At 34.3% G+C, this 16,769-nt stretch overlaps 1 protein-coding gene across 2 annotated transcripts in view; it reads left to right on the top strand.

Moving 5' to 3' along the window:
• Positions 1-5,714: 5,714 nt before the first annotated feature.
• GABRG1 (gamma-aminobutyric acid type A receptor subunit gamma1) overlaps positions 5,715-16,769 on the top strand; it is a gene marked incomplete at both ends in the record, with an annotated part of 69,504 nt that continues 58,449 nt past the window's right edge. The window contains one exon of one of the 2 annotated variants that reach the window (XM_079713381.1): positions 5,715-5,995. In XM_079713381.1, the coding sequence (XP_079569507.1) occupies positions 5,892-5,995 (104 nt within the window). The remainder of the gene's footprint in view (positions 5,996-16,769) is intronic. The other variant, XM_079713382.1, reaches the window with a different exon arrangement.

The raw sequence follows: 16,769 nt of genomic DNA, 5'->3' as shown, positions 1-16,769 counted from the left end.
ACTGCATACTTTGTTGGCCCAAGAGCTACTGTAAGACAAATTAGGGAGGAAATATGCAAGTAGAAGGACGTTCTCTCTCTGTGGAGCTTAAATGGCCATGGGAAACTACATTATTCTTTAGCTGCTAGTCAAAACCATAAAAAAAGACATATTGCAGACTATTAACTAGATAAGTAGGGAGTTAGTTACGACATAGGACCCATTCAAAGATGCCCTTGGAGCTGGGGCATTTCAATGCCAGTCCTGCTAGTGAGACTTTTTAAAAATAAAATATATTAGGCCATATACAAGGTGAATGAGTAATTGATATAAAGCTCCATCAAGATCTTTAAGGTTTTCATTAAATGTCAGGCTTTGATATATCTCCAAGTGCTGTACCTTTTCCTGTAAGTGTCTCATATTCTGAACAGGACTGTATTCCTTTGAATCATGGCTGCTAAAGGGTCATTCTTCAAAAACTCTTTCCCACCTTTGACATTTTTATGGGATGGCCCTTTAAAGTAAAATATGGAAGGTTTTCATGACAGTGATGTCCTGGTATGTAGTCACTAAAATAACAGTGTTGGTTAACCTGAGGTTGGAAAAGGTGTCCTGGGCAGAAATATAAATTATCTTCTTTAAAGCAGAGATCATGACTCATCTGTCATCGTAAAGACAATATCACGTAGCAGGTCAAACATGGGCTCTGAACACTGACTCCCTAGATTCAAATCCCAGCTCTGCCACTTACTTGCTGTGTGACCTGGGAAAGTTACTAATTCTACTAGATCAATTTCCTCATCCATAAAATAGATGTGTTGGAAAAGAAATGCTAGAAAAGAAAGCATGAAAGATACAAAAAAGAACAGCGATAACCAGTGGCAAAAGGTCAGATTCAGAAAGTACTATACAGAAACCAAAAAATGGGCTGTACTTAGATGCTTTAAATCCATGGCTGCCTGACACCAATGATCAGTGCTCCCTCTCTTTGCTGTACTCTAGAGGCCAGGTACAGGATTAAGGAGATTGAACAAAGAAAGGGTGTGTGTCTCCAGTTTTGTGAAATCTCTTTGAGCTGGCCCTCTCTTCTGTTTGATTTAAATAATAATCTTATTGCATAAATTAAAATGCTTGGGTTTGTTAATTTTTATCATGGTAAATAGGAAAAATAGTTAATTCCCATGGTGTGATAAGAAGAAATAAGTCAAGGAACAAGGTCTGGATTTTGTCTAATTAGAGATGGGCACTTGGAATCTATGCTGTTGAAAGAGATCTCTTAATGGCTCCAGAAGTATATAAAATGAATAAAGCTATGCTTGTTTTTGTTTATTTATTTAATTATACACTGAATACTTATTCATTCTACAGATATTTATCAAGTATTTAGCTAGTACTAGCTAGACATTGCTTTGGACAAAAGGGGTGAGTGGATGAAAACAAATGAAATCCTTGACTTCACAGAGCTAAATTATAGGGAGAGAAAGGTACTGACCAAATGTACACATAATGTTAAATACAGATAAGCTATAATAACATTAAATATACAGATAACAATACCAGGTTTGATAAGTACTATAAATTTTTAATATATAAAATTTTAAAACACAGAACTGATAATTTGGGTAGAAATACAGATACTTTTAAAAAATGTGTTATATTCTATGATACAAATATGAAATGGTTGCTTTAAGTGGAGAGAGTATTACATGCCCCTATAATGTAGAACCATTAAGAATAATGCCTGGTGACACATAGTCAGAACTCAATAAATATTAACTATTATTATAGGACAAACTGTATCACAGACTAGCATGCAGTGAACAAGCAATAAAGGCTCCTTGGGGGAAAAAAAATGACAACTAAACTTAATCAGAAAGAACGAAGAAAGACGAGGCAGATGAAGAAGAGGGAAGGGCCTTCTAAACTGAAGGAATAGCATATGACAGGACAAAACAAACAAACACACAAAAGTATGATATTGAGTGATAAGTTTAGGAACCTACAATTGTGATTTTGACTGAAGTATAGAGTTTGTGGCCATCAGAAGAAAAGTGTACCAGGAGAACTAGAAAATGACTCCAAATGTCCTCTTGCTCTGGAGAAGCCAGGTTTCAGGACAGTCTTGAGGGTGGGGTGAGAACATCAGTGTCTCCTAATCTTCTTCATTCTCCCTGTTAGACTGTACATTCTAGAAATTACTACTCTGTGCCAGATTCTGTAACCAAGTGCTGGAGTGAATGAATTAGATTTGGAACCTACTCTCAACAAGTAAATAACAATGACAAATAACATTTTTTGAGTAATCTCTATTATCCATGTACTATTTAAAGCAATCCCCATGTCTTCATCCATTTGATCCTTAAAACAACTCAGTAAACTAAAAATTCTTATAACCTTTCTATAGATGAAGAAAGCAAGGCAAAAAGTTGTAAGTCTTGTTCACCACTGCATTCTTAGTGCCTGGTACAGTGTCTGACATCATAATTTATTCATAAATATTTGAATGAATACATTAATAATGGACAAGTGAATCATATGGAAAGCTAGCTTTGCTAGGCCAGGGTTGCACATACATAATCAGGTCACTGTCTCACTGGTCATTTTGTGGGACAATTATAGGACAATGGTTTTCAAATGTTTTGATGCATGAGAACCTCCAGAGGTTCTTGCTAAAGATTCTAATTCATTTGGTCTGGGGAGAAGCCCATATCTTTGCATTTTTAATAGATACTCCAAGCATTTTATTCTAAGGTGATACTTGGATACATTTTGAAAAAAATGCTGTGAAATATGAGTTGATAATCATTACAACTAGGTATGAAATTAATAATGGTTATGGCTCAGACTGTCAAAGGAAGGAGAAGGGGTATGGTGACTTCAATGACAATATGAAGAAATCATCAGCTGCAATGGAATCATTCTACTGATCCTTTTCATCCATATTGCAGGGCTTCTCATTTTGGGCACCATTGAGAGTTCGGACTCGATAATTCTTTGTTGTGGGATGGCTTTCTTTTGCATTTTAGAATGTGTAGCAGCAACTCTGGACTCTACTTACTAGATGCCAGTAGCTCATCCATCCTCCAAGTTGTGACAACTGAAAATATCTCCAGACATTGAAAAATGTCTCATGAGGTCAAATTGCCTAGAATTGGAAACCACTGCCATAGTGGAAGACAGAGAGCTGTCTCCAGACACTTTCCTACAGCAACTTCTGGCCTTCTAATCTAGATTTGTATACAGTATAAGACACCTGATCTGTTTCTCCATAAGTGTTCCTCTGTGAGACACTATGGTTTGTTTGATGAGCACAGTGTACCTTCTTGGCTTTTTTTCAGAGCTCACACTATGTGTCATTCCCCCTCCCACCATACACAAACACATACATACACACACACAACTGATTTAGTAAATCAAATGAGACAGACTGTCAGCGTCAAGACATGGCTGATATACAAAATCATCATTCCTTCTTCAGGTTCCAGAGGGCTCAGATCCCTTTAACATAGTTTACAGGGAATTATAGTTAACTATGACAGCAGAATAGGATCAGTTTCCCAGAGACAAATATTATAAGAAGGGAAAATAAATCAAAGGAAGAGACATAGGAATAAAAATTCAGATAAAATTTCTTGAAAGAAAGAATTTAAATAAGTTTGAAAAATTTCAGCCCCAAATTGGCAAAAACATATATTTCAGAAAATACAGAAACTTTCCCAGTTTGGAAATTATATACACTACCAAACGTAAGGTAGATAGATAGTGGGAAGCAGCCGCAGAGCACAGGGAGATCAGCTCGGTGCTTTGTGACCGCCTGGAGGGGTGGGAAGGGGAGGGTGGGAGGGAGGGAGATGCATGAGGGAAGGGATGTGGGAACAGATGTATATGTATGACTGATTCACTTTGTTATAAAGCAGAAACTAATTTAAAAAAAAAGAATAAACAGACAATGTGTAACTGCCTAAGGATATATCTTTCACCTATTCTCTTCATTAATTTCTCTTAACAGTTCTCAGCATCTTTCAGTTATGTATGAGAACAATAAGAATAAAACCTTGTTAAGAATTTTTGATGGGAAAACTATAAACTACTGTTGTATAAAAATATGCAATATCATATTACCACTGATTATATGCAGAAAACTTACCTAATCTTGGCAAAATGCAAAGAGTACCTAGACGAGTATTTGTTATTCACTACATACGTCTAGTGAATTCATTCCTAGTTCACTGGCTAATCAGAATGGTGATTTAGTGTGTGCACCCAATGAAACAGTTAAATAGCTATGCAAAGCATATTCATAATTGGCCAGAAAAAAAAAACTACCCAGATTCATATTGAAATCAACTTTAAATTTATTCACTTCAAAATCTATTATAATGAAACTTTATTGTTATACAAATTATTTGGTATGAGCTACCTTGACTAACATACTTCGTGGAAGAGAATAATGCTTCCTAATTAACGAGTAGTAGAAGAAAAACAAGGAAGTCAATACCTATTTTCAGAGAAGACTAGAAAGATGGCATGTCAAAGAGAGGGGAGAAAAGCCCAGCACTGCACCATCTGTTATTCTGGGCAAGAGAATACCTGTAACCTTGTTACCTCCATCCAGTTCCTTTAAGTGATTTCAGACGGCAGGGTAGCAACACTACTCATGCACAAACACTGTTACTTCTACCTTGAACTATTTGCTGGGAGACAAATACTCTAAGGTAACTCGGTGGTAAATTGCAGTTCACCCCTGAATCTGGTCAATTCCAGGTGATTGTGAGGTGATTAATGACAGCCAAAGACTCCAACCCCAGGGCTTCGGTGGGAAGCAGCGATTTAGGGGGCATAGAGGAGGAAGATGGCTGGGCAGAGCAAGCCTGTTTCCACCACCACCACTGTCTTAGCCTGTACAGTTTGTTCGAGCTGCCAGAGGCTTTCTAGTTGCCATGGCAACTGTTGGGCTCTGCTGCAAACTCAAAGCAGAGCCTCTGAAGTTAGGTACCAAACACTGGAACTCAACAAACGCAAAGGGGAGAACAAGGATTACACATGTAATCGATCTCCAGCTCCTATGACTAAAATAACCTTTTTTAAAATCGGATTTTTGATTATGTTTTTGTAAACATAATTCTTGTCTGGTATTGTTCATTAGTATCATCTTCTGGTGCCCGGAGAGAGGAGAATGCAAATCCTCTCTTATAAGGCAGCGGAAGGGGGGTGGGTAGGAAACGTGATTATCAGGAATGCACCCAGCCCGCTCATTCATTCATTCAGTTATATATTTCAGCATCTCCCGAGAACATATTTGTACTGGGCATCGTGCCAGATGCTGGGTCTGCAAAGAGAAATGAGACGCTCCCTCGCCCCCCAACAAAATTAACAACAATAATTAACAAAAATTAGCAGAACCTTCGCGAGCCTGGGGAAAACCAATTAGGCACGGCAAACTCCCCACGGATCCCTCTTGGAAGACAGATTCAGAATCCAAACACGGGAGAGGAAACAGATCCCCGAAATAGAGTCAGGCAGGAGGGAAGGCTACAGGGAAGAGGGAAGCCGTCTTTCCCTAGGGAGGGAAATCTGTCAGGGCCACTCAAATGTTTCTCTGAGGCTGCCAAGGAGAAGAGGTTTGTTTGTCTTTCAGAAAGACGGAGCCCTTTTCCCTACTGGGCTCGATTTCTAGTAGGGGAAGCCCCGCCTTTTGGGGCCGTTGATTGGCCCAACTTCTTTTCAGATAATTTATGCCAGCATCCTCTAGGTCTGATTGGCTCCCTTGTTCAATTCTGCTGGGAGACGCATCCTACCTGGTTTGGGAGGTGTACTGCCTTCCCACACTCTCCCTTCTGTACTCACCAGGCTGCAGCTAAGGTGGGAGAAAAAGTCCTGGCTTGGAGAACTGAGCGGAAAAAGCGATCCCAATGGGTTCTTGGAAAACTCTTCTCTTCTCCCCTTTTCTTCTGTGGAGTCAAAGGAAAGGGTTGAGGTTGATGTTCCTGTTACTGACCCTGCATCTGGGAAACTGGTGAGTAAATTCAAGGACTCAAAACTATTCTTTGGTATCTACCCACTCCCCCCTCATTTCTGTTTTTTTAAAAAAATCATTCTAGGTTAAATAATTTGCATTTCCCTGGGCACATGTGCAACATTTTACCATCAGTTTATTTTTTGATTAGATCTACTCTTTTTCTGATAGAAAGAAATTAGCCTATGTGCGAAGCATGGAGATTAGCTCAGTTGTTTTTGACTTGAAGCACAGTAGAAACTAGTAAAGATTCAGAAGTGGGGAGGGGAGTAGAAATGTTTTCGCTACTACATTCAGTCAATGAATGCCACTGATGAACTTTCTGGATGATTCTGCATTTTAAAGACAAAGTTATTTTAGAAACTTGTTACAGAGCATGGCATGTATGATGTTTTTTTATACACGAATATTGCCTTTTCCCTTACCTTTTTGCTATTCTAAAAAAAAAATCAAAGTTTTACATCAAGAAAGATCATAAATATGGCTAAAGATCCATCAGGGTTGAAACTATGTTACATTTAAGTTAGAAATAACCATGTATATTTTACTGAGCCAGCTTTGAATCATTTTCTTTAAACTTGGCTGTGTACAAGTAAATAAATATTGTAAGGTGATGTGAATGTCCTGTGTGTGTGTGTGTGTGTGTGTGTGTGTGTGTGACAGAGAGGGAGAGAGAGAGGGAGTGCTTAGAACTCAAGAGTAAAATGCAATCACTATAGAGATGGAAAAATGCCTTTTTAAGTACTTGCATCACTGCTAAAATTTATTATTATGATGATTATTTTTAGCATATAGCTAGAGTGGATTTTTGCCATTACTAACAGATAGAACAACTGTATTTTCTCTCCAAAAATAGAGAATAAAGTATGCTAAGTAATATTAGACTTGCCAGAATATGTTTGACACTCAATGTTTTTTAAATATTAAAGTTTTAGTTTATTTACCCTTTTCCCTTAGAAAATGTTCTGCATGAGCACAAACATACTACTTGATTAATTATTTCTTATATTTAAGTGCATCGCAATGGTTTATTTCTTTTAATATATTATAAAATTATGGAAGATATTTTGGTAGGCCATGTATTAGTGCTCTCATGCATCTTCATAATATCGCAAATGAATCTGTGTTCTCATAAGTAAAAACAGACTAACCCACTGAGTTTCTGAAATAACAACCTGTAAGCTGATTTATCACTGTAAGTGCAAGTTTCTCTTGCAACCTAATAGACAAGCTGCTTACTAAAAGGCATACTGTCTACTTAAAGAGATGTTTGGTTTTAAATAATACATTTTCTTCTTGAGGATATTTACATTATGAGAATCATGATGGGTTTCAGACTCTCTTCAAACTGCTCAGAATTAACAAGTTGTGTGGTATAGTGGACAGAGATGGGCTCTGGAAGTCTGGAGACATTATTCTATGTGTCAAGGGTCCTTAACTGCTCTGAACACAGTTTCTTCATCTAGGAAATGAAGGGCAGTAGTAGATCATTTATGATTTCTTCAAGTTTTCATATTCAATATTTCTAAGATTTGAACGGAAACATAAAATAACTCAATAGCTGCGGCACTGGCTTTTCATAGCAGTTTTCAAGAGGGAAATTCTCATTGGGAATGCTGTGGACTTTTTTTTTTTTTGGTCATATGTATGAGTGAGAGAGAGAGAGAGACATGCGTTATGCAGCTAAAATAAATAAATCATTTTATCATAGTACTATAGAGAATATGGATTATTCTGGCCAGTGAAAAAATACATCTTAAAAAATAAAGCTGTATGTTGCTGTTGTAATTAACTCTTAGGGCCTCAGTTATGGGAGTGTATGTCTTCACTTTTCAAAGTAGTTACAGTTGTGATGAACTTTTTATCCTTTTAATATTTAGTTGAAGATAATTGATGTCAACATGTATAAACCATTTACATTCATAATTTCTTCTTCCTTTCTTCTTCTTTTGAGGGACCTTTCTAAAACTAATCACAGATGGTTCTATTTGTAAGAATTTTGATGTCTGATGCCAGTTTCTAAATTAAATTTTCAAAGTCACCTATTTTGGGATTTACAGAATTGGAAGCTATTATTTTTTGTATCTAATCAAAGACAGTAGCTTGTTTACTCATTAGTTTTCATCAAAAGCATAAAGGAGAGGCATTTTATTGATTTTTACATTGCTGAACTATGAAAACCAATCCTGTTGTTGTAACTATAAGCTGTAGTCATGGTTCCTATGTTTCATTCTCTGTGAGGCTCTATGGCATCTTGGCAAGTTGGTTAAAATCCCTCAAGCTTGATTTGACTTATTTGTAATGTTGAAAAAAAATATAATTATAATCAGACTTTTGAAAAGAATTGAAAAAGTGCTTTGAGATTTTACATAGTCGAAAATGTAATTTACGGTAAGCTTTGACTAAGAAGTTATATTTTGAGAGAGCTAAAGGAAGATAACTCATTTATATTTATAAAAAGAATGTCATGAGTCAATAATCATACAATTTAGCAGTCAGTTGCCAAATGACAATATTCAAGTATAATTACATTATAAAATATATTATTTTAAAACAATTTCAGTAATATATTTTGTGGAGATGGTAATGCATGATTTTTCTTTAGGCATTCAGAGCTTTGGCTTCACTTTCTAATAAAATATAGATGCAAATCAGTACAAAATGACTAATGATGCTCCATGATAATTAAATATTCAAAGAAGAACTGAGAGACAAAATGATTTTGAAGTTAAAATGCAAATGCTATAATTGATAAATCCCCTGTGTATAGAGTCTTTTTGGTATACTCGTCTTCCTTCTTATCTCATTATATACTATGAGTCATATTTTTGGCTTATCAACAAAGGAAATGTTTGATTTTTTCATCTTAAAAATGAAAGAGACAAATCTAGTATTTTATATTTATATATTTATATAAAGGTGATTAAAATTTGTCTAAGAAAATAATAATGAAGGTGGGGTCCCAAAGAAGAGGAGACAGGCAGGGTGAAAAACTGAAAAAAAAGGGCTCTTGAGATATTGTCAAAATATGATGAAATTACTGCCACAGGCCTCAGGAGAATAATTCACATATATGCATGCTACCAACTGAGAATCCTGGACTCGACCATTAGATGTAATTTCTAGTTTCAGCTCCAGCACTTCCCACTAGGCTGATTTCAGGCAAATCTTTGAGGCAGAGAGTCCTTTTTTGTGAAAAGTAGAACTGACATCTACCTTTCCAGCTTGTTTCAAGACCAAGAGAGAAAATTTTTGCAAAGTACATGGCAGTTAAAGTTTTAACTGAAAAGTCATAACAACAAATATTCTTGGAATCACAGTAATTCTAGAATTTTTTATTCTAGTTAAACTTAAGTGCAGTAAACTCCTTGAATCGTTTGTGCATTATTAATTGTGCATTATTTGGATTATGGGAGAGATCATTCAACGAATATTTATTGAATGCCTTCTATGTGCTCTACACAGTGCAACTTGCTGTGTTTACAGTGGTGAATAAACTAGACATGAGAAATAACCATATGGATAGTACTTGTGTCTAGTGTTCTACATGAGTACTACCATTATACACACTGCTAAAGCTGAGGTTTATGGTATTAAGCAAAGGAAAACATCTTGTAGTCAAAATAAGGAAATATACCTTCACAACTCCAAAGATAAACAGGAGTCTAAATCTTTAAGGTTAGAGGGTACTGATAGAAAAGATCACAATCAGGGAAAGAGAATTAGAACGTCACGAGATTACTCATCTACACTACCAGAAAACCATGGAGGAAATGTCTCCAAAATTCTAAAGATAAATATTCAACCTGGGAGGTTATACTTAGCCGAACTACCAATCAAAAATGAAGGGAAAATAAAGCCCAGATACTGTTATTCTCCCCATTTCACAGATGGAAAAACCAGGGCACAGTAATTTTTACGAACTCACTAAAGTTCATCTTGCTGATAATGCTGAATCCAAGACTCAGATCCCATGTGCTCTATGCCCAGAGCCTGCATTTTTAATCACCTTTCCTCTAAGATTACAAATGCCATATAAATCAAAGCAATTAACATAACTGTGGATGAGGGGGTTGGAAAGTAAGGGAGGGAGGGATATAAGGAAGAAAGGAAAGGAAAGGAAAAAAAGGAAAGGAAAGGAAAGAAAGGTGAAAGGAAGAGAGGAGAGGAGAGAAGAGGAGAGACTGTAAAATTGGCACAAGCTCAGTAAGTTACAGTCCACTGTGTATTTATCACATAATCTAGAATAGTATGTGTAGTGCTGGATTAATTATTTTAGGAAAAACTTAAATGAACTGGAATTCTTGATCTAGGAAAAAAACACCACTGGATAGAGAGTTAGAAGCAAGAATTTTGAATTCAGGTAAATTTTGTTGAGGATTCATATATTCTTAAGGATGCTAGAGAAAATCATTGTTGAATTTATTATGTATAGATATTACAGACAAACCTTAAACAAGTAATGAAAGCTATGTGAAGCCAGATTTTCATCAGTACAAAAGCACTCTAACAAAATAATGGAAGTCTTTTCACTAAACTTCAAGCAGAAGCTTGTTAGAGTTCTTATACTCTATGAGAGCCAGATGAAATTTATGTTTTTTTCTACTTTTAACTATCTCAGAATCTAATTCTATCTGTACTAAAATGGTTTAACCAACTGAAGCCCCATGTTTCAGGAAATAGTCTTAGCTATTAATTCATTCAATAAACAGTTATTAAGCTTTAACATTCATTCAACAAATATTTACTCAGTGCCTACCATGTATTAAGCAGAGGTCTGGGAACTGGAGACACAGTGGAAAGCAAGCCATAATCTTTGCCCTACTAGTGTTTGTATAGTGTATACAAGACATATATGTGATAGTATACGTGCTGAACAAAGAAGGCAGAGCCCCTGACCCCAGTGAACTTACACTCTAGTAGTTAATGTTGAGACGGTCTATCAATATAAACAAGTAAAGACAATAAAATGCTATAACAGCTACTTGCAATTCTAGATGAGCTATAGTGGGGACACTAAGGAGACTGGCATCAATTGTAACTCTGGGAAAAGGCTGAATGTTCTTACCTGTCACAGGCATAAGTTCAGGTCAGTGTTAATGAAAAATATACATAGGAAGATAACACTACTATTCTGTGGCCAGAGGTATGGTCTCACGGCTTGGTGGGCTTTTGGAAAACTATATTCCTAAGATATCCTTTACTTTGGTCATCTAACATATGACATTAAGATAGCAAAGTCCTATTAAAACCTATATAACTTAGTTTAGTAGTAAATTTTTGAACTGTAGGCATTCTTTCCTTATAAATACAATTCATTTAGAGATTTAACATTTCTCCCTATTTTTAGACAAATATATTGAGTGACAAATATTTTGAGTAACACAGTGGTAGAGACTGTGCTAAATATTAGGGATATAGAAAGGAAGTTAACATAGACCCTGCACTCCAACCTGTAGGTAGATGAGCATATCAGAAGATCTATGATTAGAACATAGTAGGTTAAATATGAAAATTTTAATATTGTTTTGATCAGGGGGTGATTTGGTTCTCCACATAGATGTAGGGCTGCTAGAATCAAGGGTTCTGGAAAACAAGTTAATCTTTGGGTAGATTGCTAGGACCATGACTTGTGGTTGCAGAATTTGTGATCCGTTTCAATATAGGCAGGTCATTTACCTCTCAGTCGGCCTAGATGTGTACCACTATTAGAATAATTTTCCAACACATGTAGTAGAGTGTTTTGCGCAGGGATTACTTTTCTACTAAATAGCCACATTGACTAGAACAACGTAGCCCTATTGGTTGGATTAAATTTAAGTTTTAATCAGACATCTGTGTTCTATAATTTGTTACTCTGTGCAGGTGTCTTATGAGTGTATATTTGTTTCTGTCATTTCCTTAGTGACAATTCTTTCTGAAAAACCTGCAAATTATCATAACTGGAGTTGACTAGAAAAGTGTTTTGTTGTTTCTGTTCTACTCATTTGTATTCTCTCCCTTTTGAAGTGAAAGTTCTGAGAGGATACTTATGTCAATGAAACTATTTTACCTCTCATTTTATGGTCCCAAGACTTAGGGAGAAGGTATATCTTTTTGCATTCAAAAGAACAGACTCCCATTTCTTTCCTCCATTTAATTTTAAGATCTTTTCATATCATTTATAATTTAATAAGCCTCAATATTATGCCTTAATTTTGCAAAAATTTTAGCAGCCTGATAGAATTTGTCTGATGCATAAGTGCATCAAAGGCTTAGAGAATGTGAATGTCATGAAGTGTTATATGTTTCTAAGTCTAATTTATGTTCCATTATGTTCTATGAATATAAAGTGGAACAATGGAAAATTTGGTGTTCAGTTTAATATACTTTCAATCCAGCGGTAATTTTTTAATGGACTGTGAAGAAAATTATGTTTTCTTTCCCTTCAAAAAATTTTCACATGGAACCAGTCTCAAAAGAACATTTATAATCTTTGTATTCATCATCCCCCTAAAGACTATTCTTTGGAAGCATGGTTCCCAATTTTCTAAACTCTGTTTTAACAAAATAACGTTGACCTGCCAAACAAAGCAAATTAAAAAAATCCAAAAACTGGCAAAATATATTGTTTTATTATTAGTACTAGTTGTTGTCTTAAGGATCAATCACTAAACTATGAGCAAAGATGTTACAAAAAATAATCTGCTATATTTTATATTTTTCTGTTTTTGTTTTCTTTCTAAAAACATGTCACTATACTAATTTTTAAAAATCGATTCTGATATCAATCTGTCCCTTTTCTCATTAACTAATATAACCCTACACTCCTATATCTTACCTAACTAGATCGAACTATGTTCTACTAGATTTAGGAATTGGCCATACCCCTTTTGAAACTAACAGTGAAGCTCTCTGTCCCCAAAGTAATCTCTATTGCCATTAATTTCCGAACATTAGTGTAATTTTAAAGATGCTATGTATTCTACCTTACCAAGGAAACTACATAAAAATCACAGTGGATGAAGATGTCACATTTTATTTTTTCTCTGAGACTAATATTCCACATCTCAAATTGTAGAATCGTTAATATATAATCCAATTTCTGTTCTATTCTGTGAACATAAAATATTGTAAATTTTAAGTTTTTTACCACAAATAGTTTAGACCTTATTTTTCTTTACTTGTTTTCTTAAACAATTTAAGTAATCTCTAAGTGATATACATATATGTTGTTGAAATATATGGGAAAAACAAAACTTTTTTCCCTAATGTCATAATTGTTTTGATCATATAATGTAAATAATAATGGAATAATACTTAGTCCATTCTACTCCTCAAAATCACTTAACAATTTGGAGCCTATACTTCCAGATTTTTCCATAAGTTTACACAAATATGTGTATACACATTTGTGTGTACGTTTTTTATACAAATGAGATCTAACACTTGTTTTTGTCACACAGCTAATATCAAAGATATTTTTCTAGATTTGTACACATACTTAGTTGTACCTCCTTTTTAATGATGATATGGTATTCTATATTAAGGAACTATCATAATTTATTAAATTATTCCATTACAGATTCTCTGTGGGGTTTTTTTGTTTATTATGAATATTGTTACTGTGTATATATATACATATGTACATGCTTTTAGTTTCAATATTTCATCAATGTTGCCAAATTACTCAATTTATTCTATTAGAGCAATTTATTCTATTAATGGTTATAAAAATGCCATTTATCTATATTATCAATAGTACTGAATGTAATGAATCTTTTAATATTTTGCCAATGTGATGGCTAAAATTTGTCACAATTTAAAGTTATTCTCCCTTGCTACCAGTAAATGTTAGCACAGTTTGTTATCTTTATTAGTCTTTTTATCCCTCTGAAATTTCTGTATACCAGTTATGTTGTTAATATCTTTGTCTCAATCTATCCTTTGTCTCCAGTCTTTGTCTAAACTGTCTTATGTCCTCCATGAGTTATTTTTCCTTTTTTTTTTTTTTTTTTGTCCTTTTTTTTCCTTTCCTGGTTTGGTTACGTGTTGCATAGAAAGACCTCCTCATCTCAAAAGTTAAAAAACGTTTTCAATATTTTCTTTAATAGTTTTATACTTTATTATATTTTGATCTTTAATATATCTGCAATTTATTGTCTAAGTAGTAATCTAATTTATTTTTTCTAAATGGCTTGATAAACCTTTCAATCCAATTTACTGAATAATTCATCCTTTCATTTCTAAACTGACTAGTCACGTTTATTGAATACTGAATTTCTAGACACTTGGGATCTGAATTTGAAGGTTTGATTTTGTTTTCACTGATTTCTTTATGTGTTATCACAATATGGTTTTGATTACAGTAACTTTATTTTGTTTTTGTTTTTATTCTGGCAGGGCAAATTTCATCTAACAATCTATTTTTCAATAAGTTCTTGTAATTCTTATATTGATTCTTCTACTTAATTACAGTATAATGATTTTAATCTGTTACATAGGAACTGTGGATTTTAATTAAAACTTTATTAAATTTATAAACTAATTTGAGAATTATGTATTAATAATATTGTTTATAGCCAAAATATTTATTTGCCTTTATTTTGTTCTATTCTTATATTCTTCAATTGGTGTTTTAGTTTCTTCACATAAGACAGATCTTTCCTGCTATATTTTTTGTAATTGTTTTATAGATTGCATTGTCATTGTGAAAGAAATCAGCTTTTTTTTTTTAAGTTTATGATGGATGAGTACTAGGATCAGAAAGCAACTGCTACTATGTTTTAAAATTTATATTAGGTTAACTACAATCAATTCTCTGATTAAGGCCAATAATTACAGTTTTTAGTTGTTTATTTTCTTTATTCACTGTAATTTTACCTGTAAACAGCAAGATGATTTCTAATATCGGTCCATTTATTCATTTACATAGTGAATTTTTTTTAATTTTATTTTATACCTACTATATGTCAGGCTAAGTGCCAATGGTATCACATTGAAAACCTTAACCCTGGCTTTCAAGGAGCTTACAGAGGGTCATAAATAAATAAAGTAAATAGCTAATTAAGATGCAGTGTGATCAATTTTATGGTAAAGTTAAACACTGGACAAACTGGAACACATTTATTTAATATTCTAGGCATGCTTTCCTTCCCACTCCTCAAATTTTCAAAGCATTCCTCTCTGTGCCTCAAGTGATGGGTCCCAAATTCTTTTGTGTTAAGAGGATAATCACAGAATTGAGTGGACTATCACTTCACCTCTCTAAAACTCTGAAAGTTCAAATCTGTAACTCTATTATCTATCATCTTTTACTTATTTCGCTTCCTTACCAACTTTTATGAACAATAAAAATGATTCAGCATTACTACCCTAAAAAGAGCTTTGTACAAAAGCATTAAGCAGGTAGAATATAAAGGCAAAAAGAAAATAAGAATTAAAGTTTTTTAATTTTAACTTTTATTTTCTTTGACTTTCAGATCTAAATTCAGTTCCTATACATACTCTTTAAAAGTTAGCTCCTGTAGGCTTTGACATTAAAGTATAGTCTACTCAGAACTATTAGAAGAGGTATGTTTCTTCCCTGGAACTTGTCACTTGACTTATAGAAATGTATCTGATGTTCATAAACAAACACTAATTTGTCATGAGCAACAGATCACAGATGAGGCCTTGTTTGGAATTTCATCTGCACTTTTTTTTTTTAATAACCCATTTTATTTATCCATTCCACTACTGATGCATATTTGGATTTTTTTTCTGAATTGATGGTACATCCACTAATGCCTCTCTGAATATTGTGGAACAAGCGTTTTGGTGAACATACTATGCATCTGTGTTGAGTACGTACCTGGGAGTGTAATTATTGGGTCATAGAGTGTGTGCACGTCCATCTTTAGGAGATAACACCAAGGAGTTTTCTAAGTGGTTTTAACAGTTTGCCTTCACAGCCCTGTACAAGAGTTCCAGTGGTTCCACAACCTCATCAACACTTGGTGTTGTCAAGGTTTTTTATTTTAACCACTGTGGTTTATATATAGTGGTATCTCATGTTTTTAATTTACATTTTCCTCATGAGTAATGATGTGGAGTGTCTGTTCATGTACTCATTCCCATCTGGTTATCTTTGTTTGTGAAATGCCTAATCAAATCTCTGTCCATTTTTTTTTCCTGATGGATCATCCATCTTTTTATAAATAATTTATGGGAGTTAGTTACAATTTTAGAGATGAGTCTTTTTTCTTAAAGTTTTGCTATATGATTTAATATTATTTATTGCCTTGTCCTAAACAGCTTGAAATTCAATTTTGTAATCATAGCATCAGCAATATGTATCATATATTTTTAACATCTTTATTGGAGTATAATTGCTTTACAATGTTGTGTTAGTTTCTGCTGTATAACAAAGTGAATCAGCTATACATACACATATATCCCCATATCCCCTCCCTCTTGAGTCTCCCTTCCATGGTCCCTATCCCAACCCTCTATGTGGTCACAAAACACCGAACTGATCTCCCTGTGCTATATAGCTGCTTCCCACTAGCTATCTATTTTACATTTGGTAGTGTATATATGTCCATGCCACTCTCTCATTTTGTCCCAGCTTACCCTTCCCCCTCCCAGTGTTCTCAAGTCATTCTCTACATTTGCATCTTTATTCCCGTCTTGCCCCTAGGTTCTTCAGAACCATTTTTGTTTTTTTTTTTTTATATTCCATATACATGTGTTAGCATACGGTATTTGTTTTTCTCTTTCTGCCTTACTTCACTTTGTATGACAAACTCTCGGT

The sequence above is a fragment of the Hyperoodon ampullatus genome (genome assembly GCF_949752795.1).
Source record: "Hyperoodon ampullatus genome assembly, chromosome: 1".
In the NCBI taxonomy this organism is placed as follows: domain Eukaryota; kingdom Metazoa; phylum Chordata; class Mammalia; order Artiodactyla; family Ziphiidae; genus Hyperoodon; species Hyperoodon ampullatus.
This window is presented reverse-complemented; position numbering and strand designations above follow the sequence as displayed.